Source organism: Anolis sagrei, chromosome 3, assembly GCF_037176765.1.
Source record: "Anolis sagrei isolate rAnoSag1 chromosome 3, rAnoSag1.mat, whole genome shotgun sequence".
In the NCBI taxonomy this organism is placed as follows: Eukaryota; Metazoa; Chordata; class Lepidosauria; order Squamata; family Dactyloidae; genus Anolis; species Anolis sagrei.
The window spans coordinates 87,987,551-88,011,372 of NC_090023.1; the positions used below are offsets into that span (position 1 = coordinate 87,987,551).

The 23,822-nt window shown below is 40.4% G+C and overlaps 1 protein-coding gene across 6 annotated transcripts in view; it reads right to left on the reverse strand.

Moving 5' to 3' along the window:
- CNKSR2 (connector enhancer of kinase suppressor of Ras 2) overlaps positions 1–23,822 on the reverse strand; it is a 211,685-nt gene that overhangs the window by 81,880 nt on the left and 105,983 nt on the right. For all 6 annotated transcript variants that reach the window (XM_067466778.1, XM_067466777.1, XM_060770096.2 and 3 more), the window contains 5 exons: positions 16,137–16,210; positions 14,698–14,769; positions 11,779–11,846; positions 10,345–10,445; positions 7,583–8,123 (listed from right to left, as the gene is read on the reverse strand). In XM_067466778.1, coding sequence (XP_067322879.1) covers positions 7,583–8,123; positions 10,345–10,445; positions 11,779–11,846; positions 14,698–14,769; positions 16,137–16,210 — 856 coding nt within the window. The remainder of the gene's footprint in view (positions 1–7,582; positions 8,124–10,344; positions 10,446–11,778; positions 11,847–14,697; positions 14,770–16,136; positions 16,211–23,822) is intronic.

Below are 23,822 nucleotides of genomic sequence, written 5' to 3' on the forward strand. Positions count from 1 at the left end.
ACAGGCTATTATAAAACCGCTGTTGAAGAAACCATCATTGGACCCACTAAATTTGACAACTTTCGGCCTGTTTCCAATCTCCCCTTTTTGGGCAAAGTCATGGAAAGCGTGGTGGCCTCACAACTCCAGGTATTCTTGAGAGACACGGATTATCTGGATCCGGCACAGTCTGGTTTCAGACCGGGACATGGTACCGAGACGGTCTTGGTCGCCTTAGTGGATGATCTGCGCCGGGAGCTAGACAGGGGGAGTGTGTCCCTGTTGGTGCTCCTGGACCTCTCAGCGGCCTTCGATACCATCGACCACGGTATCCTTCTGGGGCGCCTTGCGGAAATGGGTCTTGGGGGCACTGTTCTGCAGTGGCTCCAGTCATTTCTGGAGGGCCGTACCCAGAAGGTGTTATTGGGGGACTCCTGTTCAACACCACAGCCTTTGACCTGTGGGGTTCCTCAGGGCTCTATACTGTCCCCCATGCTGTTTAACATCTACATGAAGCCGCTGGGTAAGATCATCCGGAGTTTCGGGGTACGGTGTCATCTGTACGCAGATGATGTCCAGCTCTGTCACTCCTTTCCACCTGCTACTAAGGAGGCTGTCGAGGTCCTGAACCGGTGCCTGGCCGCTGTAATGGACTGGATGAGGGCGAACAAACTGAAATTAAATCCAGACAAGACAGAGGTACTCCTGGTCAGTCGCAAGGCCGAGCAGGGTATAGGGTTACAGCCTGTGCTGGATGGGGTCGCACTCCCCTTGAAGGCGCAGGTTCGCAGCTTGGGTGTGACCCTGGATTCATCGCTGAGCCTGGACCCCCAGGTTTCAGCGGTGGCCAGGGGAGCATTTGCACAGCTTAGGCTCGTGCGCCAGCTGCGCCCGTACCTTGGGAAGTCTGACTTGGCTACGGTGGTACACGCTCTGGTCACATCCCGCCTTGACTACTGCAACGCTCTCTACGTGGGGCTGCCCTTGAAGACGGCCCGGAAGCTTCAGCTAGTCCAGCGCGCGGCAGCCATGTTACTAACAGGAGCAGGACGCAGGGAGCATACAACGCCCTTGCTGTTCCAGCTCCACTGGCTGCCGATCTGCTTCCGGGCCCAATTTAAGGTGCTGGTGCTAACCTACAAAGCCCTAAACAGTTCCGGCCCAAAATACCTTTCGGACCGCATCTCGGCCTATGAGCCCACGAGGACCTTGAGATCGTCTGGGGAGGCCCTTCTCTCGATCCCGCCTGCCTCACAGGCACGTCTGGCGGGGACGAGGGAGAGGGCCTTCTCGGTGGTGGCCCCCCGGCTGTGGAACACCCTCCCTGTTGACATCAGGCAGGCGCCCTCCCTCATGTCCTTCCGGAAGAGCCTGAAGACATGGCTATTCGAGAAGGCATTCAACTAAATGCTACAGCAACTGGATACGACAACTGGAACGGAATGTAGACTACGAGATTGGTTATGATCCTATGATAAGACGAAGCGGATTTTTTAGTGCAATTAGATGATAGTGTATTATTGTTATGTTGTTTATAGTGCCATGGTAGTTTATTGTATGATATGTTTGTTTATGTTGTACACCGCCACGAGTCGCTCTAGGGCTGAGAGCGGCGGTTAACAAATGAAGCAAATAAATAAATAATAAATAAGAAGTTCGTGATCTGAGCTACAGTCAGCCCCAGGTCTTGTTTTCACCGACTGGATGGATGTCCGCCACCTTTGGCTGCAAAGGATGTAGTCAATCTGATTTCGGTGTTGACCGTCTGGTGAGGTCCATGTATAAAGCCGTCTTTTAGGTTGTTGGAAGAGAGTGTTTGTTATACACAGCGAGTTTTCCTGGCAAAATTCTATCAGCCTGCGTCCCGCTTCATTTTGTTCTCCCAGACCATGCTTGCCTGTGATCCCTGTTGTCATTTGACTTCCCACCTTGGCATTCCAGTCTCCTGTAATGAAAATAATGTCTCTTTTTGGTGTATTATCCAGTAGGTCCTGCAGATCCTCATAGAACTGATCTACTTCTGCTTCTTCAGCAGCTGTGGTTGGGGCGTATATTTGGATCACTGTGATGTTGAAAGGCTTTCCTTGCACTCGAATTGAGATCATTCTGTCATTTTTGGGTTGTATCCAAGCACTGCTTTAGTGAATTTCTTATTAATTATGAAGGCTACTCCATTTCTTCGATGTTCCTCTTGTCCGCAGTAGTAGATCTGGTGGTCATCTGATGTGAAGTGGCCCATTCCAGTCCATTTCAGTTCGCTGACCCCCAGAATGTCTATCTTTCATCTTGACATCTCGCCAATAACAACATCCAATTTGCCCTGGCTCATAGATCTTACATTCCAGGTTCCTATGGTGTGTTGATCTTTAGAGCATCGGATTCGTCGTTCACCTCCAGTACCGTCGGCCGCTAGCCTTCCTTTCGGCTTTGAGCTAGCTGCGTCATCACATCTGGGGCTAGTTGAACTTATCCTCTGCTCCTCCCCAGTAGCATTTTGGCCATCTTCCGACCTGGGAGTCCCATCTTCCAATGGCATACCGACATATCTCTGGTTGTACTGGTCCATTTAGTTTTCTTGGCAAGGATACTGGGGTGGTTTGCCGTTGCCTTCCCCAGGGATCACGCTTGGTCTGACCTCTCTGCCATGACCGTCCCGTCTTGGGTGACCCTTCACGGTTTCGCTCATGACATCATTGAGGTGCTCTAGATCCTTTAAGTATATCTTAATCAAGCTGTTCTTTTAAAAAAATTAAGGAATTAAAAGCCGCATGTCTTTAATTTGAAGTGAAAGTTACAATAACTAAAAGGTCCCCTTTAGCTTAAATTTCGGCATAAAATCCAGGGACACATCACTGAATAGTCAGTAAAAGAGGGAAATGCATAGCTTTTCCAATCAGGAAACAGTACGTTCTGCTAGAATAATATATTGATGAGTAGTGTATCAAAACATATCCACAACTAAAAATAATTATGCCATTTAAAAAAATTAAGAAGAAGCAAACAAAAATTCTATTGTTTCAAATGTGTCTTCATTCTAAACACTTCAGACAGCATATTTTTCTGATAAATCTAATGAAAACATAAGGCGGCAATTGAAAACACAGAAGAGTAAGATGACTTCCTTAGAAGCCATCTCTTCTCTCTGAGAACAAGTTCTTAAAAGGATATACTTCAGGGAAAGAAACCATCTCTTATTGTAAGCATATCAATGCCAAAAAACAATCATAATGGAAACACACTTGTTCTGTTTATAAAACAAATCTATGCTGTATGTCTTAAAGGGAACAAAAAGATACTAAAAAACTTTTCCTTGAAAGCAGAAAGAAAGGCTGGGGGACCCAATGTGAAAAAAAAACTTTTAAATTTTAATATAAAATTAAATACTTAGCTTCCTTATATTTTAATCTCACTGTTTTTATGCATGCCTGTGATCTTCTTGATCCTTGAGCTATGTTAGGTTTTTCATCCCAGCCAACTGACTAACCTCACCCTCTATGATACCGCTTTCACCACATTAATGTTCTAAAATAGCGGTTCTCAACCTCTGGGTCCCCAGATGTTTTGGACTACAACCCTCAGAAATCCCAACCAGGTTACCAGGATTTCTGGGAGTTGAAGGGCAAAACATCTGGGGACCCACAGGTTGAGAACCACTGCTTTAAAACCTGTTGCTCTGTCCTTTTTTTCTTCTTAAAAAAAGAGTACATCCCAATTCATTGATTTTCGGCCCTGTCATCCTTTTTACATACAGCAAAGGGACTGTGAACTGAAGTTCTGCAGCTTCAATCTTTCCCTTTATATATTTGCACAATGAGCCTCAGCAAAGGAATTCCAACAATTTGTAATTGAGGAGACAAAATTTGATGCATCACCTGTATGTTTGTTATTCTTTCCTATGCAAAGACTACAGTCATTTATTCATTCTGATAAATGAAACAGTGACTATAACATAAATATGGTAAACAATGTTGAGTGAACATTTGAAGTAATTTATCAAGTAAAATATCAAATGTCCATGATTTACATTATTAGCATATACCATATTAGTATGGTATTCCTTTCTGAATGAAATATTGCAAAACTGATTCAAAGTGACTCAACTCTTATTTCTATGTCTGAAGTGGAATCATGTGATAAACATGACTACAAATGAGGCAATACATATAACTGTAATATTGAGCCAATACGTATAACTGTAATATTGGTTGATATTGAAGACAATGGGGTATAAATATATATTTCATTATTGAATTTGTAAATTGAGTATTTTCCAATGCATCACTTACACTACTAATACAATTATTAAAACTAACTCCTGCACTTTTCTCCACTAAAATCAATAACTATAAAATAAAACTCCAAAATTAAAATTGATTTTCTACCTTCCATCTTAAAAACATACAATATAAATACTATTATCATCCCACTAACCTCTTATTTTAAATGAATTCTCTGTTCAACTTTACCATCTCAATATTTTATTTAATCTTCAAAAACAATGAGCATTTTCACATTTTCTTTTTTTTTTAAAGAATGATATAAAATTGAGGGATTAATTTGAGGAGTTATCATTGTGATACTCATCAGCATATGAAATGATTTATGTAAAAGACCGTGGACTGGGAGCTATAAATAAATGCTTTTTACAACAAAAGTCATTGGAACTTTCTCCCTCATAATTTCATTTTCAAATTGTACACAGACTCTCTTATAACCCAAAGAAAAAAGCATTTCAAAGTACTTAGTACTTGTAGGGATTAACTCCTTGAGAGGGTAGAGTCTTGAATGGGCAACAGGAAGTGATTTTGGGAGCACCATTACTGTAAATCTCACCAGTTGCATTAGGTGTGTGTCAAAATAGAGGAAGGTAACGTTTGCTGATGAACTGCATGTGCTGTTGAAGTATGTATAATAGGGAAAGTGTAGGATGGTTTATGGCAACAGTACGTACTCCCTATGTTGTCAAGAATCTGAAGATAAGCGAAGGTGGTCGCCAATGGTGGTCTATGATGCCCTTTATGGTAGCATCCTGTAGAAAGGGGAATCAGCTTCAATATGATCCCAACCACACACACAAAATAGGTACCAATCTTAATCTCATTACTTGCATAGCTTGTATTCCTACAGTCCAATAAGGATCTTGGACTATAATAAAATGTTGTTGTTGTTGTTGTTGTACTTCCATTACTTTACAACAAAGGTACCAATGCATCTCATAATACGACACGAGTCCCATGTGGTGGAGAACACAAGACTGATTATATTAAGGATCTTTCTTTATAAATCCTTTTGATGACTCCTCATTGAATATCTCAAGTAAACTGACATGGAAAATTGTTCTCTTGACACCAAAATGGGCATGCAGGGCTCAAGACTGCTGCCTAATTGGAGATGCTCATGAACAAGGATTAGTGTGATGTGTTAACAGAGAAGAGAGATGAGGGATTCACATTCTCACCTTCTGAATCGGTTTGTAAACCAAACATCATCAGATTCTATTCCACAAAGGAAGTTTGAAGGGACAAAGCCCCTTCTCCACCCCTCAATCAAGAGGAGAAAGTCCAAATTGTACCAACATTAGCCTTATCTATCTAAATGGCTACAAAATTATCTCTTTTTATCTGTGTATGAGCATGTGCATGTGTGTGTGTGTGTGTGTATCAATCTGCATATATGTATGTATCTCAATTTGGATTTTGCCCTGCTTGGAGCAATGAAAAACAAGCAGGGAAAATGTGAAATAAAAATGCATGACATCAAATATTTCTACATAAATCATTAATACTTATGTACAAAAGGCCATTTTACAATTTTAAAAAAACATAACTATAACAACTCGTTAATACATGCAGTTATACTACTTTTGCTGGTTTCCCCCTATGACTTTAACGGCATTTCAACATGCGGAAATTAAGTATGAGAAAATCTTCAGACCATGCCAAACCATGCCATACTTTCATGTTTCTGTTTTTGTCTTTAATGTTGATACAGTCAGTGGACGAATCAATAAACTTTGCTTGCTTGCCATACTTTCATGCCAAGAAAAAAAACCCCTATCTCCTTAATTAAGGACATGGGATGAGCACATCAATGTGGTAAACCAGCTGGTATACAGACATATTAGTGATATCCACAGTAACGAGAAACTGAGGTTTATACTTAAATATGTTTATAACTTACATCTAGATATTTTAATGGTATGCACAGTATGCAATAGATTGAGTTGCAATATGTAATTTTAAATTTTATATTAGTTTTAAAAATTAACATCCATATTGGAACCCAATAATATACCAGGACTACAGAAGCCCCTCCACTTTCATGAGGGTTAGAAGTCCACACAAATGTATAAAACATAAAATTTTAAAAGCCACTATTTCTTTCCTGAACAAACACCTCTCAAGGAAACTAAAGGCTCATCCTCCACTGAAATTGACTATAAATCCATGCTGGAAAATATAGAGAAGTGTTCCCTATGGAACCTCTAGATTTTCCAGCATGGCTCTATGGGTCATATCCAGGGAAGGTTGCCCTGGAATAGCTAGAGATTCCTAGAGATAACATATTAATCAAACCTACTAAAAATGAAATCCACAAAAGTTAAATTGGCAAATGTGGAGAGCTGACTGCAGTTTAATTATATGAGGTGTCCTAACAGTTATAATATGAATCAAACTATATGTACGTAATTAAAGAGCTTCACATCAACATCCTGTGCAAACTACCCTTAGTACAGTTGCAAGTTGTATGGTACATATATCTAATAAATAGATTAAAAAAATCTAAAAACACTGCAATAGACTGTAGTCCTAAAAAGGAAACAAAAAAAAAATCTTATGATGTTCTTATTATCTCTTGGTTAAAAAAATTGCCATGGAGTTTATATAGAGTTCTAGAACCCCAAAGTTAGGAAGAAGTGTTTTATATTTACCATAACTTTCCTGGAATTACATAAACACTTATTGTAAAAAAAAGAGTTCACAAGTGTTAAAGAAACTAGTACTGAAAATGTAAGTACAGGCAGTCCCCAGTTTATGAACATGATAAGTTCTGTAGGTTTGTTCTTACATTGAATTTGTTTGCAAGTTAGAACAGGTACATTTTTAACTCCAGCCATATAGATTTCATCTCACTTCATGTCCCTGTGATAACTGGATTTTGAAAAAAATGGCTTGTTGTGGAAACAAGGATTCATGATAACGCTTCAGTGGAGACACTTTTTCACCATGATAACTTTCAGGAGTAAATTTCCCTTCTGGGAAGTAGATTTATCTCATTTTCCATTGTCTCAACCCCATTTGTAACTATGAGTTGTTTGTAAGACGGATGTTTGTAACTCGGGGACTGCCTGTATACTAACAGCAGGGGAAGTATGTAATAATGAATTATAATAAACACTGATCAGTAGTTCTGTTCTGAAAATGAAAGTGTTCTAACATTTGATACACATAAAACATGCATAAAAGGCAGATTTTTGTGTAAGATTATTTCCACTATGTACAAAATGCAAAATCAAAAGAGATATGTTTAAGGAAATAATTTGCCTTCACCGCATGCAATTCAAATCCATTTTTTACACAACTAAAACATAAGGAATGCTTACTTTCGTCTTGTTGGTTTTCTAATGCAACTTCTTCTCCTCCTTCCCCTTCACCTTCTTCTTCCTCTTTCTGTGGCATTTCTTCTTGATGGCTTGAGGCACTGACAGAAAGCGTGTGGCAGCAGTGGTTGAACCCACTATCCCGTGGCAGAGTATAGCTGCGAGGCTTTCCCCCATTCCCATTTAGGACTTGCAATTTCTCACCCTCCACCAAGGGAAAAGGCCCATAGTGATCCTGTAGGTGGCACTTTTGAGTAGGAAGAGTTGATTGCCGCCTGTGTTCGGGAGATATAATAGTTGGATCAGAGAAAACTGAGTCTTCAAGTGGTAGAGTCTGAAGGTAGTGCAGTCCTGAGCTTGTCAGTGGTGTTTCTATTAAATCCTGCCATGAGCGTCGCTGGCTGGCCGTTTTGCGGATGGGAGATTCTGTAGTGCTCCCGACTGGTTCGTGACGGAATTCCTCATGTGAAGACTGGGACTGGGAAGTTTCAGTGGATGAGAGTCGGCTATGTTTTGGCTCTACAAAAGGACTTGCACAGCTCATCTGCAACAACAATGCACATTCTGGCATTAATTGAATGACAATGATAGGCACATGACTCCTAGAGTGCTCTCACTCATTTAATCAGTCACTATCCATATACAAATTTACTTCACTCACATATTCCACACCTTTCAATGTTTAGATACATTCTTACCCATGAACAGTTGCCCCTCCACTTTTATTGGGGCTACGGGTGTAGTAACCCAGTAACAGTGGAAAAATTGCAAATTAAAAGGACATTATTTTTAAACTGATAAAACACCTCACTAAGAATCTTTAGGTCCCCCAGAGCAACTCTATGGATACCTTCTTGCAGAGGTTGACCACTGAGTCACCCTGGAGAATAGAAATTCCATGAATAATCAAATCTGCACAAATTAAACCTGCAAACATGGAGGACTTACTGAAATATACATTTCTCTCTAAACATTTTTCTTAGCAATTTCTTATTTGCACATTTTATGTGATCAATGTTCCTTAAAATATGCACCTTTCTTTGCCATTTTTAAAAGACAGCAAATCTCCAAAACGTGCAGATTTTGGCACAGAAGCATGTCCACCGGGCTCCAATGAAGTGAAGTCATATATAGACTATATATCTGTATGGTTAAGTAATTTTTTTACCAGGACCCAACAGTTTATTTCTGCTCACAGAAGCAATTCCATCGATGGAATTAGAAAGAGACAGTTTCACCTACTCCATAGCCCCTGTAAACCCTCAACACCTGTTCTGGAGAACTTGGAAACTTTTCAAAGCAATTTTGAGAAGGTACAGAGAGCTATGTGTATGGGGAGCAAAGAAGGGGAAGCAAAAAGCCCTGTTTAGGGGGCAGCAGCTCTGGCTATATTGATTTCCCCAATTCTGCTAACTCATGTAGATTTACACCATTCTGACTATATAGATCCCCACAGTTCTGCTAACTTAGGACCATATTATTTTGGGATATACTCCAGTTCTGAGACTCTTTGAATGTCACTCCAAAGGGGTCCTACTACATGATGTTTGTACCATTCCGATAGTAATACCATTCCAGATAGTAATACATCTGAAACACGTTGCAGAAATGGAGTAATTGAACATGGGATTCTAATTGTGTTTTTAAAAACTTACTACAGTTCTGAGGCACTGTTTTATGTGTGATAATAATACCAGTATGCATTCTATCAGCTAAAATCTTGCTAGAACTGTAGTTTGAGACTTCCAGTTTCAATATCATACATTTTCTTTGTTAAAGTGACATAGGGAGGCATTTGAATGGATTAGGAAGAGCCAGCCTTCTGTGGTGTGATGAGTCAAAGTGCAGTATTTTATTTATTTATTTATTTATTTGCTATATTTGTATACCGCCGTTTCTCAGCCTAGCCGGCGACTCAACGCGGTTTACAACATAATATAACAATCAACAATATACAGTTAAAAGCATAAAAAACATAAAACACAATTCATACATCAATACCAATCCAGTTCAACTCTTAACTAAAAACGTGATCCAGTTCGTCATCCATATTGCCAAATTTTCCAAATGTAAGAATCAGATGTGATGGGGTCAGCATGCATCTTGTCTGAATTAAGTATGCAACCGGTTTTTAAAAAATACAGGATGCATACTGATATAAATTGAGTATATCCCTATGTGATATGGTCCTAAATTTATTCCATCAGCACACTATTGCATTCTGATTAATTTACCACATGTGTTGGGTGTGTTTTACCAGAATATTCTATTGTTTAGCACACACCCCAAAATGAAAGGAAGCATAAGTGATCAGGCAGTAGCCAGTCCACCTATTACAAATGGAAACAAAATCAAGCTAAAATGAATAAGGAACACCTAACAGACAACATTCTATAATATAAATTTATTCTACTTTTTTATGAAAAAGTCACTTTTCCATAAAAAGACAACTCTTTTTATGTCAAACCCATCTGAAGCTATATACCTGTCATATTTGTTGTTTATGAACAGTTTAGTCTGTTTACTAACACATGGATTTTGATATAGGACTAAATTACAGAATGTATATGAATGCAACCTCAATTAATTACAGACACCCACAAAGGAAACAAAATGTTTCTCCCACACAAAGTCTACTGCAATTTACAGAGGTTTTAGTGAAGCATCCATTTCAAAATTTATTTCTAACCAACTTGCAGATGACTAATTTTTTCCTGTGACATTAACAATATCAGTGCAGCTACTACCATAACACAACAACTTACTGAAGGCGGTCGTGGGTATGTATCATATGGCGGAGGAGGGCTGTCTTGTTTAGGTGTCGATGGAGTTTCTACTTCTTCCTTATCACTTTCACTCCAGTAATCTAGGGAACAGAAAGGTGTGTGTGTGTAAAAAATGAATTATATTATTTTGGATAACATGTTCATAGACCAAACATACAGACATTTTCAACTCTTTTTTTTTTAAAAAGTATTGTTATGTGACTTCATGCTGACTCCAACTTACTGTGATCCTATGTTAGGTTTTTCCCTGCTCTTCAGATATTGCCATTGGCTTTCTTTGGGACTGGGAGAGCTTGACTCGCCAGTGGGGATTCACACTGGCCTCTTTAAGTCATGGACCAACCCTCAAACCACTATACTACACGGCCTCTTTCATTCAGGAACTTATATTAGGGGGTCATAAATACTGAACATAGATATGTATGCTAAATACATATGGAGCTACTTTAGCATCCTATTATGGCTATTTAATGGGAAGATGATTGGGAGAGAACAGAGTATACATGTTCTGGATAAACATAATGGTCCCTCCCTGCCTTGCACCATACTAATATGCCTAAGAGCCTGACTAAATATTTTGCTCCCATTTTGCAATAGGAAGGAAGTAATTTTTAAAATGTTAAAACAGAGAAGAAAGGGAGTGCCATTTCCACTCTTTCCCACACTACCAGAAGCAGTCAGAACAACTTAGTAAATGCCAGAGTGTTCTATCCACAAAGCACTTCAAAATAGACACTCCAGTTTTACAACAGTATTATTGAGTTATATCACAGTTCTATCCTTCTCTTAACAGAAAAAATAATTTCTGTTAAGTTCAGGGTAAAATGCTTCCATGAAAATATATACCAGATTTCAGCTTTAAAGAATCAAGGAAAATAAGGTATATTTAAATTCCACTGAAATCAACATGATTTTACAAATTACATTGGAGCTTAAGACTGCTTACACCTGGTACATCCTTAGATATCAATGTTTCCTGATCAAAACAGGGAAGAATATACCGAACTCAGAAAGAAAAGCTGCAATTTTCCTCCTCATTGCCAAGTACTATTTGAATTTAAATAGTAAACAGCCACGTGTTGAAGGGGAGGTGTTATGGGCCCTATGAACTTCTACAATGTACTGAACAAAATAATGTAGTTTTTATAGTGTAAAATGCAGGAAATTCATGAGTTGGTTGCTTTCAAAACTAGTGCTTCTTACAAATGTTTTGAGCCATGAACATAATCATGTTAATGTCTGTCTCCTTGTGAAGTCAAGTACTCACTGGATATTTTAAAAATTAAAATGCAATAAAGTATTGCACAAGAGCAAAAATGTTTGTATCTATCTAAATGTCATAAAGGAGTGCACAGAATGTACAGAAATGCTACTGTTAATTTAAAGTGAAACAACTGGAAAAATTGCCTGTACCTTGTTCTTGTTTGATCCTCTCTCTTTCTGCATGTCCAGCAGCAAGCATATTAATTCTGTTTAACCACCTGAAATAATAGATACATCACTTGAGCTACTTTAGCAAGTTAAAAATTTCATGTATGGTTTTTAATTCAAATATGCACAGATCCTGGACTTTCTTAAATGGAGCACTCTGAGATAGCCAAAACTTCACCGAATCTGTTGCTCACAGATGTGCCAGAATCACGATATACTCCCATTGTTCCAATTTCTCAATAATGAATTCTATCTTACAAAGGTTGAACCAACATATTTAAATCCCTATTTTTCATACCAGCAGAAGAAAGATGTGAACTTCTGAAGCACAGGGTGCTTTCAATTATGTGACTTTTAATATTGAACCTTATGTATCATGTATTACAAGACAGTATAAACCTTGTTTGCATTAGGGAGGCAGACAGAGAAAAAAAATCCTTTATGATTAAAAGTTTTAATATCTACATGCAACATAAATTAAAGAACACTATTCTATTATTTTTTCTTATATTTTGTTTTTACAGTAGTGCTGTCACTATGAGAAATGAAGTAGTAGTACGGTAGGAGGGTTTCAAAACCCCTACTCTATAGAATTGTCATGAAATTAATTATCCAAAACACTAAATTGAGTTTTCATTCCTCTAGAGTTCTGCCAATACAACAACCTCTCCTTCTGGAGGTAATGGAGACATGTCAGAATTGAACTAATGCCTGTCAAGCTAATTATAATGCAGTTCAGTTGTTGTTTTTGTTCCCATGAGCTTATGCTGGTCCGAAACTGAACCTATCATGGGGTTTTCTTAGCAAGATTTGTTGGCTTTGCCTTCCTATAAGGATAGAAAAGAGCGACTTTCCTGAGGTCACTAGTTTACACCATACTGAAATTTAAGTGCTTGGAAGTTGTAATATCAACATTTTCATAGCTTGATAAGACAAATTACTTTGCTAACCATCTGCTTCTAAAGGGTATTGTTTGAACATTTTCCATTGTCATTGTACACCTAGAAGCTTTATACATAATATATGTTATAAAATGTTGGCAGCAGATGAAAGGTGGCCCTTAGTTACTGTAAACAGAATTCTTACTCTTCACAATAGATGGTAACCATGCATCTAATAAAGCAACAGACAGTCTTGAGGACAAAAACTGTCTCCTCTACTGAACTGAAATATGTGATCCATAGACTACTTTGTCAAATGAAGGGGAAAGCAACATCTACAAGATTGTTGCTACTGACAGCACGATCCCACGCATGCTTTCTCAAAAGTTAAACTATGTCTATTAGGAGTTATTTTCCCTTATATCAGCATTAATCTTACACCTTTCATCTGAGTACAAGAAAACCAAAAATGCTGTTTATAGTGGTTGCACATGACAGGAGTGAAAGGAAATAGAATAAAAGAATAAATCAAGCATTTATTTACAATAGCTGAGAAGTGCCATTCATTTTAGTAGCCATTAGAATACTGAGCAAAGCTGCTCTTACTTATTTTTAAATTACTTGAAAAGCTAAATACTTTAAACACAGAAATAAAATGTGAAATGTTTGGAGCATGCAAAAGAAAAAAAGTCTGCTTTGTTATTCCACTCTTGAAAAAAATGACTCGTTCACTCTCAACTTACTGAAGTAAAATATAATTTTGTTTTTATATTATGTTGATATGTTTATACATATATCTATTGAAATATTTCTAAATATTCCTATATAAAATGGTGTCAGGGTATAACAAAATAAAGACATTTTAAATCATGACAACATTTTAACATTTTAAACAATAAGAGATGTTACACAGTATCATGTATTTAACTAAATGCCATTACAAATCCAGCAAAAAAAAAATACATATGTGTACATCTATTTAAAAAACAAATTAAAGAGTCCCTGCACAGCCTACTGCACTATCTTGTAAATAACTAGCACAAATACATTTAGCAGCCTTGGCAAATAAGGCTGTTTTTATGTGTAACAAATAGATCTGTGATTGGGAGTAGTCAGCAAAATTTCCCATTAAAACCCCTCACTCTGTAAGGAAGCCAGAATCTGACCCAATAATCTATTCCTGGAGTTTTGATAAAGCTGGCAATAAACACCATGAAATATCCTTTATTCCTCTCATGCCATATAAATACAGAGCCTTACATTTCTTGGAATATTTTTTAAATCTGCTATTCAAAATATCCATGGTCAAAGCTTGGAAGCATAGTTCTGTAAATGCAGTTTTCAGAGGGGCAAAGGTAACCATTTCTCAGTATTGAACTCTTACATTATTTCAATTCAGCAAATGATGTCAACAGAAAAAAAAATGAAGATTTAATTAAAACTAAATCCTGATTATTATCCACCTTATAAATTCAGTTCCTTAGCTTGTTTTCAACACTAGGAATGATTATAACATGCCTGTTGAGGGGTTTTTAGAACTAGCTTGAACTAGCTTAGCCCAACCTTTTTTCCTCCACTGTTCATCTAAACAAAGCTTAGGGAGATGGTCCTCGGATACATATAAAGCCATCTTATAATATGGAAGGGCTGGCATCTTGGCCTTAGCTTTTACAGATACAATGAGAGCTTCTGTTCTGAGGAATGCAGCTGGAGTCCCAGAGTTACTGCCAACAGGTATCACACAAACATGTTCTGACGGACCTCAAGTCACGGACCTCAAGTCATTCAAAGTATTTTTATATATCACCAAAATTGCAAGCACTTTTCCTAAAGACATTTTAAACGCTGGAGTCACCAGCCCACCACATCTAACAGAAAAAAATCAGAACAGCAATGGCCATCTTCTGTGTTAATGTTTAGTAATTATGTCTTCCAAAAATTGATATTTTATTGAATGTCAAGACAATTCCTCGATTTAGTCTTGAAAACCATGTGACCCATTATTTTTGAGTTTCCATACCTGTTCAAGTCATCTAGATGTTCAGCAGCAAAATAAAAGCTTTTGATCTTAGGATGGCAGGCTTTGAATGCACTGTGTGAAAAAAATACCACAAAGAACTACAAGTCAAACTCTAAATATACATGATTTCTTTCAGCCTTAAAACAATATATTTACTATTAGAATCGGCTTTCAGCTGAATTTTAAAACAATATTATATGACTATTAGATGTACCTGTATTAGAATCATATGATGTATAATCAATACATCCTTCATACATCTACTTAGAGATGAACCTAAATAAACCAAATGGGTTGATTTAAGCAATCCCATATACTATTACTTTGGAGGCTTATTGGTAATCAGTAAGCTTTACTGTTACTTACCAAAATATGTGGGTTTAATACTGAAGTCTACGTAAATAGCAGCTATTTTTCGTCATGAATATAAACAATTCAAACAGTTGGAATCATTTTTCCAAGAATGAAGCAATTTATTTAGAAAGTAGTTGTATTTGTTGTATAGTTATATCATGCTTTTTAGAGATACTACTGCTTAATCAAATTTGACTTAATCGAAATATCCATGAATTTTTCATATCACTATGCCTCTAGTAATGCTTAAACTTTTAAAACTCCATAGTTGCAGAGGGGGAAAGCACATGGACTTACATGGACTGGCAGCAATGAAACTTGTAATCATGAAATTAGTCATGCTAATAAGAAACTTCATAGCTGCTCTCTCCCTCAAACAGATGAAAAGTAACTACAGGCAGTCCCTGAATTAAAAACATCTGACTTACAAACAATTCACAGTTAAGAATGGGAGTGAGACATCTACCTCTAGGAAGGGAAATTCATTCCTGAAAGAATTATCATGGGGAAGATGTGTCTCCTCTGAAGCTTTAGCACCCATCCTTGTTTCCACAACAAGCCAAATTTTTCAAAATCCAACATACAAAACCTATCTTGTTCATAACTTGGGGACTGCCTGTACTGTGAAAAATCTAAGGTAGCGCTGAGCTCACTTAAAAGTTGAGCTCAAAACATAAATATGGCTTGATGCCAATTTTAAAACCTTTGTGTGCCATATTTTTTCTGAATTAAATTCAAAAATGGTTTACAAAAATTGAGCTTTACTGCACAATTGATGTTATTAATTGATAAGTAAATTGTATTATCATGATACCATCATCTAAACACAAGTTACCCAAGTGTCAAAAACTGCAGTCCAGACCCTGAACTTAAAAAAAAACTCATTTGCCTTATATATTAGACTTAACAGACTTCAGTTGTCTTTTATGGTAGTATGTTTAGCGTAAAAATAATATTAATAATAATGTAAATTCTCAAAGGTAAATATTGCATGAGAGATAAAGGCTAGATTAGAAGAGAAATGTAATTGTTTTAAGCTTTTTAGTTCCTGCAGTACATTTCTAAATATTATTTTCAATGCTTACTATTTCTTGCGACATTCATTAGCTCTATCAATTTTAAATTCTGGGAGGCTGATAAATCCTTCTGCTTTTTCATCCTACAAATATAAACATATTAAACAATGAAAGCAAGAAGCACAATCAAACAAAATAAAGCAAGTTTACTTAATATCTTTTTTACATCAGATAAAACAGTTTCTCAAGTCGCTGACACTTTTTTTTAAAAAAAATCAGATAACAACTCTGTGTTCATTCCCCCATCAAAACTTCAACAAAAACTGATGAAAACTTCTTGCTATAATTGCAAAAACAATACTTAAAATGTTTATTTTTAAAAGCAACTTGTTAGCCACATCTCCTTTGCACAGTCCAAGTATACTCACTCATGAGATACATTATTATGGTCCATATTATTAAAAGCAGAATCCAAACTGAGTTCATTTTTAAAAAAACAAACACCAAAGCCTGTGGAAAATTAGTAACAATAATAATTTTATTTCTTACCTGCCTCTCTTCATGGTCAGAGGCAGGTTACAGCATAGTTAAAACACATAAACTTTGTAAAGATTCTATAAATACACATATAAAGTGTATTTCTATAAAAGATACATATTAAAATATATAGAAAAGAGATTAAAACACAGGGTACAAGCTTAAAATTCATGATTGAAACCAGCTGGGTAGGTCTGTTGCAAGAGATAGGTCTTCAGATGGTTTTAAATTCTGACAGCTCATTTGGCTTTTGGAACTCTTCAGGCAGGTTGTTCCACAATCATGGGGCAGATGATGAAAAGGTTCTCTGGGTGGTGGTTGCCAGTCTGGTTCTGGCAGGTTGGAGTAGACATCCCCCAGAGGACCTCGACATTTGAGGCAGATTGTATGGGAGATTGTACTGTAGGTAACCTGGATCCAAACCATGCAGGGCTTTAAAGGTCAAAACCAACACCTTGTACATAGCCCAGAAATTAATTGGCGTCCAGTGGAGTGACTTTAGAATACGTATAATACGTTCACTCCTGGAAGTTCCTGTAGCCAATCTGACTGCTGTATTTTGAACCAACTGGAGTTTCTGAATCTGGTACAAATAAATGTAACCCAATGTAAAGTACATTGCAGAAGTCCAACCTTGTGGTTAGTAGTGCATGCACTACCATTTTTAGGTCCTCCAAATCTAGGAAGGTCGCAGCTGGAGTATCAGCCAAAGCTGGTAATAAGCACTCCAAGAATCAGGAGCACTCCCAAGCTGTGGAAATAGTCTTTCAGGTAGAGTGTAACTCCATCCAGAACTGGTTGACACACATCCACCCCCAGATTAGGACCCTTGATGGCAAGCACCTCTGTTTTGTCTACATTCAGTCTCAATTTGTTTTTCCTCGTCCATCCCACTACTTCCTCCAGCAATTCCTTCAGAGGAGACAAGCTATCCTTAACTGAGGCTGTTTTTGAAGGCATGGAGACATATATTTTGATATTATCAGCATAATGATAACATTCCACCCCATGCCTGATGATCTCTCCCAGCGGTTTCATGTAAATATTTACATTGGAAATAGAATGGCACCTTGTGGGATGTCATATAAGAGCTCCTTTTTTGAGGAGCAGCTATCCCCAAGCATCACCATCTGGATCCTGCCTGAGAGATTAAGTGTCTGTGTCTAGTTCAAAACAATATTCCCACTGTTACTTTCATTCATGAAGACATGGGTTGTTCTGTCAATTATATCATGAGACACAAACTCTTGATCTAACATTGTTATCCCTTCTCCCTGTTCACCTTTTTTAGGGCCAAAGTGCACATTCCCTCCTGTATGTAGAGCCCATATATACTTTTACATTGGATGTATTTTTCTCCCTTTTTCAACCCTATACCTTCACAATCCAAAGTACATCCTTCAGCTACCCTGTGTTTTGAACAATTGCGTAATGCTCTTCTCTCCCCATCTCAGCTCAACTCAAAAAATAAGAAATTTCTGCAGACAACTCTATTTGATTATTTTTGGTTTTTTAAAGTATAAACACAAAGAAAGAAAATAGAAATAAATATGAAAAAGTGTACCTGGGAAGATGTATTAAACATGTAGATGGATATAAACTGGCTCTATGTCCAAATATTTATTTCCTTTAAATTTGACACTAATAACTGCCTTTTCCTCTTACCTCTCTCTGTTTCCCCATGAGCTTCATTTTCTATCTTTCCATTGGATTCCTCATTCTTCACTACCGGATGCTTCTAATACATCTTCTGATGTATTGGCCTCTTACTTTTGGGATCTCTCTTTTTTTTCTTTATTTTCCACCTAGCCCTCTGTCAGTTTTAATTCCTGCCAAATCAACAATGCCCCAGTCTCTCACAACGGATGAGCCCACAAACTGCTTAAATCCTTGGCTAACAGCTCACCCAACATCAGAGACTAAAATAATTCAATATTCAAGACAGGCGCTGGGCCTATAAGGCATTCACACAAACATGTATTAGAAGGAAATGAAAAATAGAATTGGATTATGGTATGTGAATTCTGAATTACAATCACAGTATCTGGTTACTATGACCCTGCCGAATGGTTTTGGCTAATGTTGTGCAATACAGTCAAGCTACTGTTTTCTCAAACAAGAGAAAGATATGCATCATTCAACTGCAGAATAACTTGGATTCACACATTTAATATATACATAGATGGAATTTATATATAACATCAGAGTTTAATTTGTTTGCACTCTATCAGCTTCATGCCAAATAGAATAGATTTCCTCTCCCCAAGAAATGGGGAGAGAGAAAGAACATTTGTCAGCCTCCCACGAGGCATGGGAGGGGTCTTGTGGAACCCTCCAGAAGACTGGGGGCGTGGCCTGCATGCATGCTGGCCCCAGTCGGGCGCATTCAGCGCCTGGAAGCCGGGAGGAGAAGACGTGCACCGAACGCGGGACGACGGAGTGGAGATCGGAGGGAGAAGAGATCGGAAGGAGAAGAGATCGGAGGGAGAAGAGCAAGCCAGAAGAGAGACGGAGATCAGTGGAGAAAAAAGGCAGAGAAGAAGATTTTAGGGGTCAAAATAAAGAAATAAGCACCCTCAGGTCGGTTACGGGGCCCCGGGGGTGGGTGCTTTGCCTACCCTTCCACCCCCACCCAACAAGCTGTCTCACCAGTTGGGGTTTTTTGGTGATTCTTTTGTCCGCGTTTCGCCATTTCCCGTTTTTGGCAGCGGGCGCAGTGGCGTGGTTCCCGGGAGTGGTACTGGGGCTGGCTCCGTCGCTGGGAGCATTTTTGGGGCCCCTTCGCACCCCCCCTCCTCTCTGGCTTCGGGCCTGGTTTGCGCCAGGCTGAGCGCTACTTCTATACACGTGGGTCGGGCGGATCAGGCCGCTCGATAGCGGAGATGCAGGGCAGCGACCCTGCGCTCCTTTTCCCCCCCGCGCCATCTTGGCAGGATGGCAGGACAAGGGTCCTGGCCTCGGGAGGCCTCGGCGGTGATTGGGGGGTTCCTTCTATTAGTTTCGTTAGGGTGGTACACGGGGCTGCCTGTTTTGTTTTCGGGCCTGGCGCTTGGCTGGCGGCTGATTCAGGATCATGTTTTTACTGGGCTTCGTGCGGTACGCCAGGGGGGCTGGGCCTGGATTGTGGACACGCAGCCGTGGCCGTTTGGCGCGAACGCGGCCGCCATTTTGGGTGGTTGCGCGGCCGCCATTTTGGGGCATTTCAATTAATGCGATGCCAAGTGTGCCTGTATGTCGCCCACAGCGTACTTAGCGCTGCAGCCGCTCGATACATATCGTCAAGAGGACATCAGGCCATCTCGGGGGGCGGGGGGGCCATTTATCCCGGGGGTGAGCTTCGGCTGCTAGCGCTACCTGTTTAACCTTACAGCGTGAATTAATGAAAACGAAAGTAGATCAATATAATCTGCATGTGGCGGCCTTTATTTATTTACATGACGAGCTCCCACTGTGAGCCTCAACTCATGCCACCTTGCTGGGTTTAGATACATGGGCTAAAACTGACTAACAGGCCCGGCTGTAGACTCGGGCCATTGCTGTGTGGAGCTCGCACTGTTAGCTCCAAATATATGTTGACTTTATAATAGGCACACATATATATGTATATATTTTATATGTATATATAAAAAAAATTTGTTTAAATTAATAATTCCCTGTTTGGGTTTTGGCCCAGGATAGGCTGGCGAGCTCCCTCTGTTAGCTCTACCATATTATATCGTGGACAGGAAATACAGTCAAATGTGGCTAGAGGAATAGGCCTCAATGGGAGGTTCTACTTGTAGGGGTACTGGGTGAGCTCATGATGTCAGCCCTAACTTGTGTCAACCTACAAACGATACTAGATGCAAATGTGAATAGATCAATATTCACTGGCCCATTTGGGTTTTCTCTTTTATACTGACACATTGGCAATGCTAAATGCAAATGTGAATAGATCAATATTCACTGGCCCATTTGGTTTTATTTTTAGGTTGGTACTTTGACTTTGCTGCTTCCACTAGTAAGGGATACGCACACATACTATATTTGTTGCCTATATATGCCAAAGGGCTGTGTTATGTGGGCCTCCCAAAAAAAAAAAAAAATTATGCCATGCAAGTAAAGTCCTTGCCTGCCCTATATATATATGTGACAAAGTTATCATCAATCTTTCTTGCAGGATGGCGCCTAAGAAGAACGTGGGCGGTCCTAAAGGGAAAGGACCCGCCAAGAAGACGGTGGCGAAGCGACCCCTCCCTCCTCAAGATTCATCATCTGAGGAGGAGGGCGTTTCGGCTGAAGATCTCGATGCTTTGATAGCGAGGATGGATCAATTCGAGAGGGAGAGGGGGCTTGCAATGCGGGAGGCAGGGCCGCGCCCAGCTCGGCGTGCTAGCAGAAAGTTAATTTTTAAAAATCTGCTTTCCCGTATGTCTGTTTTAGAAGCTGGCAGACGGGCTGCGGGTCAGGAAGAAGGGCGTGTCGGTCCGCCTGAGCCCAACCAGGAGGAACAGGGTTCCCCAGCCCCGGAGTTGCTGCCGCCGCAAGCCCTGGTGGGTCAACTGGCGCCGGTCAGTCCGGCCACCGCCTCACCCGGCCCGGCCAAGACGGCGCCTCAGCCTCAATCAGCGTTGACGGTACAGCAACCGCCTCCGGAGGCACCTGAATCAGTGGTTTCGGTGGCGACACAGCTGGATACAGTTTCGGTGGTGACCGGGCCAGCGACATCGGGCCACTCCTCGGTACAAGCGACGGCCCTGGTGGGTCCTTCTACGTCATCAGGTAATAGCACCACACTGGTCTGGCCTTGGGGTCAGGGCCAGACACAAAACACATCACTTAATCGGGCAGGGTTGGCCTCTGCTACAGTTGGAGCTCCGGCAGCAAATGTTGGTCTCCAAGAATCTCTGGTTGCGCCAATTTCACTGGAAATGGCTAGGACAGGTGATTCCAACCAATATTGGGGAACGGATAAATGGGTGTTGCCGGTGATAACAACGGCGGCCTCTGCGTCTTTGGGTTCTCATTTGTCTCAGAAGACGATAGATAGAATCCTTAGGAACGAATATGTTGACATTTTTTCCCTATATTTTAGGGAGTTAGATAAAAAAGAAAAGGATGATCTGGACGAGGAAAGAAAAGAAAAGCTTAAGAAAAGAAGGGTAGAACAAAATTGGAAGAACTGGATAGCATGTTACACTATATATGCATCCTTGTTAGTAGAAGCTCACCCTTACAGGGCTAAGTCCCTTTTCAAATATCAGAACATAATATATGGGGCTTACGTCAACTACACAGGCCAAGCGTGGCTGGTCTACGACAGCCGTTTTCGTGCTGAAGCCGCCACAAAGCCTGATAAGAGATGGGACCTCATCGACAGTCAACTGTGGATGGAGGTAATGAATTCAACCAGATCAGTTTCTGGTGTGAAGGCCGACAGCGGCCATACCATCCAAAATACTAAAGTTATTCAGCCCTTTCGGCAAGGAGGCCCAGCGCAACAGACTCAGAAACAAAAAAGTATGTGCTGGGAGTATGCGGCCCAGGGAGTCTGCGCTCGCAAGAGTTGTAAATTCCAACACGCCTGCACTATTTGTCAGGGCAACCACTCAGCAAAAAGCTGCTTCAAGGGAAAACCCACAAGAGCTACGCCAAAAGAGACCCAGTTCAACCGTAAGAACCCAGCCCAGCTTAACGTTCCAAAAGGGCCCCAGTCCAATTAAGTTGGGCCCCCTTAGTTGGTGGTTAGATAGATATCCTGACAGAGCCGCTGCAGTTTACTTGCTGCGCGGATTTAGCGAAGGATTTAGAATTCCGGCCCTTGGGCCGCGTTCCCCTTGTTTATCGCCCAATTTAAAGTCTGTGCTTGGTTTCGAGTCAGTGGTCAAGGAGAAGATTGATAAAGAAGTTAATGAAGGCAGGGTTTTGGGTCCATTTGTCTCACCCCCCACTGCTCAATTTAGGGTTTCCCCGTTGGGAATAGTTCCCAAAAAAGCCGTCGGAGAATTCCGCCTCATTCACCATTTGTCCTACCCTAAAGGGATGTCGGTGAATGACGCCATTCCCGATGAGCAATGCTCAGTCAGCTACACATCATTTGATGCAGCAGTTCGAATGGTGCGACGTTACGGGCCGGGAGCCGAGTTGGCCAAGTGCGATATCAAATCGGCTTTCAGGCTGCTCCCGGTACACCCGGCCGATTTTGAGCTGTTGGGCTTTCAGTTTCAGGGTTTGTTCTATTTAGATCGAGCTCTGCCCATGGGGTGTGCGGTGTCCTGTGCCACTTTTGAAACCTTCAGTACTTTTCTCGAATGGGCGGTAAAAACACATTCGGGTCTCAGAGGTGTCGTACATTATTTGGACGACTTTCTTTTTGTAGGTGAGGGCCGCTCGGGTGATTGCGGTACCATCCTGCGCGCCTTCCAACAACTAGCGCACTCCCTGGGAGTGCCCCTAGCCGAGGAGAAAACAGAGGGTCCCCTTACAGTTCTTACATTTCTAGGGATAGAACTCGACACTGTCAATCAGTTTTCCAGACTGCCATCCGATAAAGTTGAGGGTTTGATTGCCAAAATACAACAATTTTTGTCGCGGCGTAAAGCCACGCTGAGAGAATTCCAACAAATAATTGGCCATTTAAATTTTGCATGCAAGGTGGTTGCGCCCGGGCGGGCTTTCCTACGCAGACTGTGCGATGCCATCTCTGGAGTTGTACTGCCACATCATCACATTAGGGTGACATTAGAGATAAAAGCGGATTTGGACACCTGGCTGCAGTTTCTGCGCCAGTTTAATGGTATATCTTTTTGGCGTCAGGAGCTATTGGTACGGAATGCCTTACAAGTCGCTTCTGATGCCTCGGGTGCTATTGGTTTTGGGGTTTACTTTGAAGGGCACTGGTGTGCCGAGAAGTGGCCGGAAGAATGGCATGCTTGGGGCATTACATCTGATTTAACCTTTCTGGAATTCTTTCCCATCTTGGTTGCGGTCACCCTTTGGGCTGGCAGGTTTGCCAATTCCACCGTCCACTTCTGGTGTGACAACATGGCCACAGTACATGTCATTAACACGCTCACATCCAAGTCACGCAGGGTTATGGGCGCTATCCGCCTATTTGTGTTGCAATGTCTTAAGTTTAATGTTTTGTTTCGCGCGTTCCACGTCGCGGGTCTTAACAACGCCTTGGCTGACGCTCTGTCTCGTATGCAGATGGAACGGTTCAGACGGTTGGCACCCGAC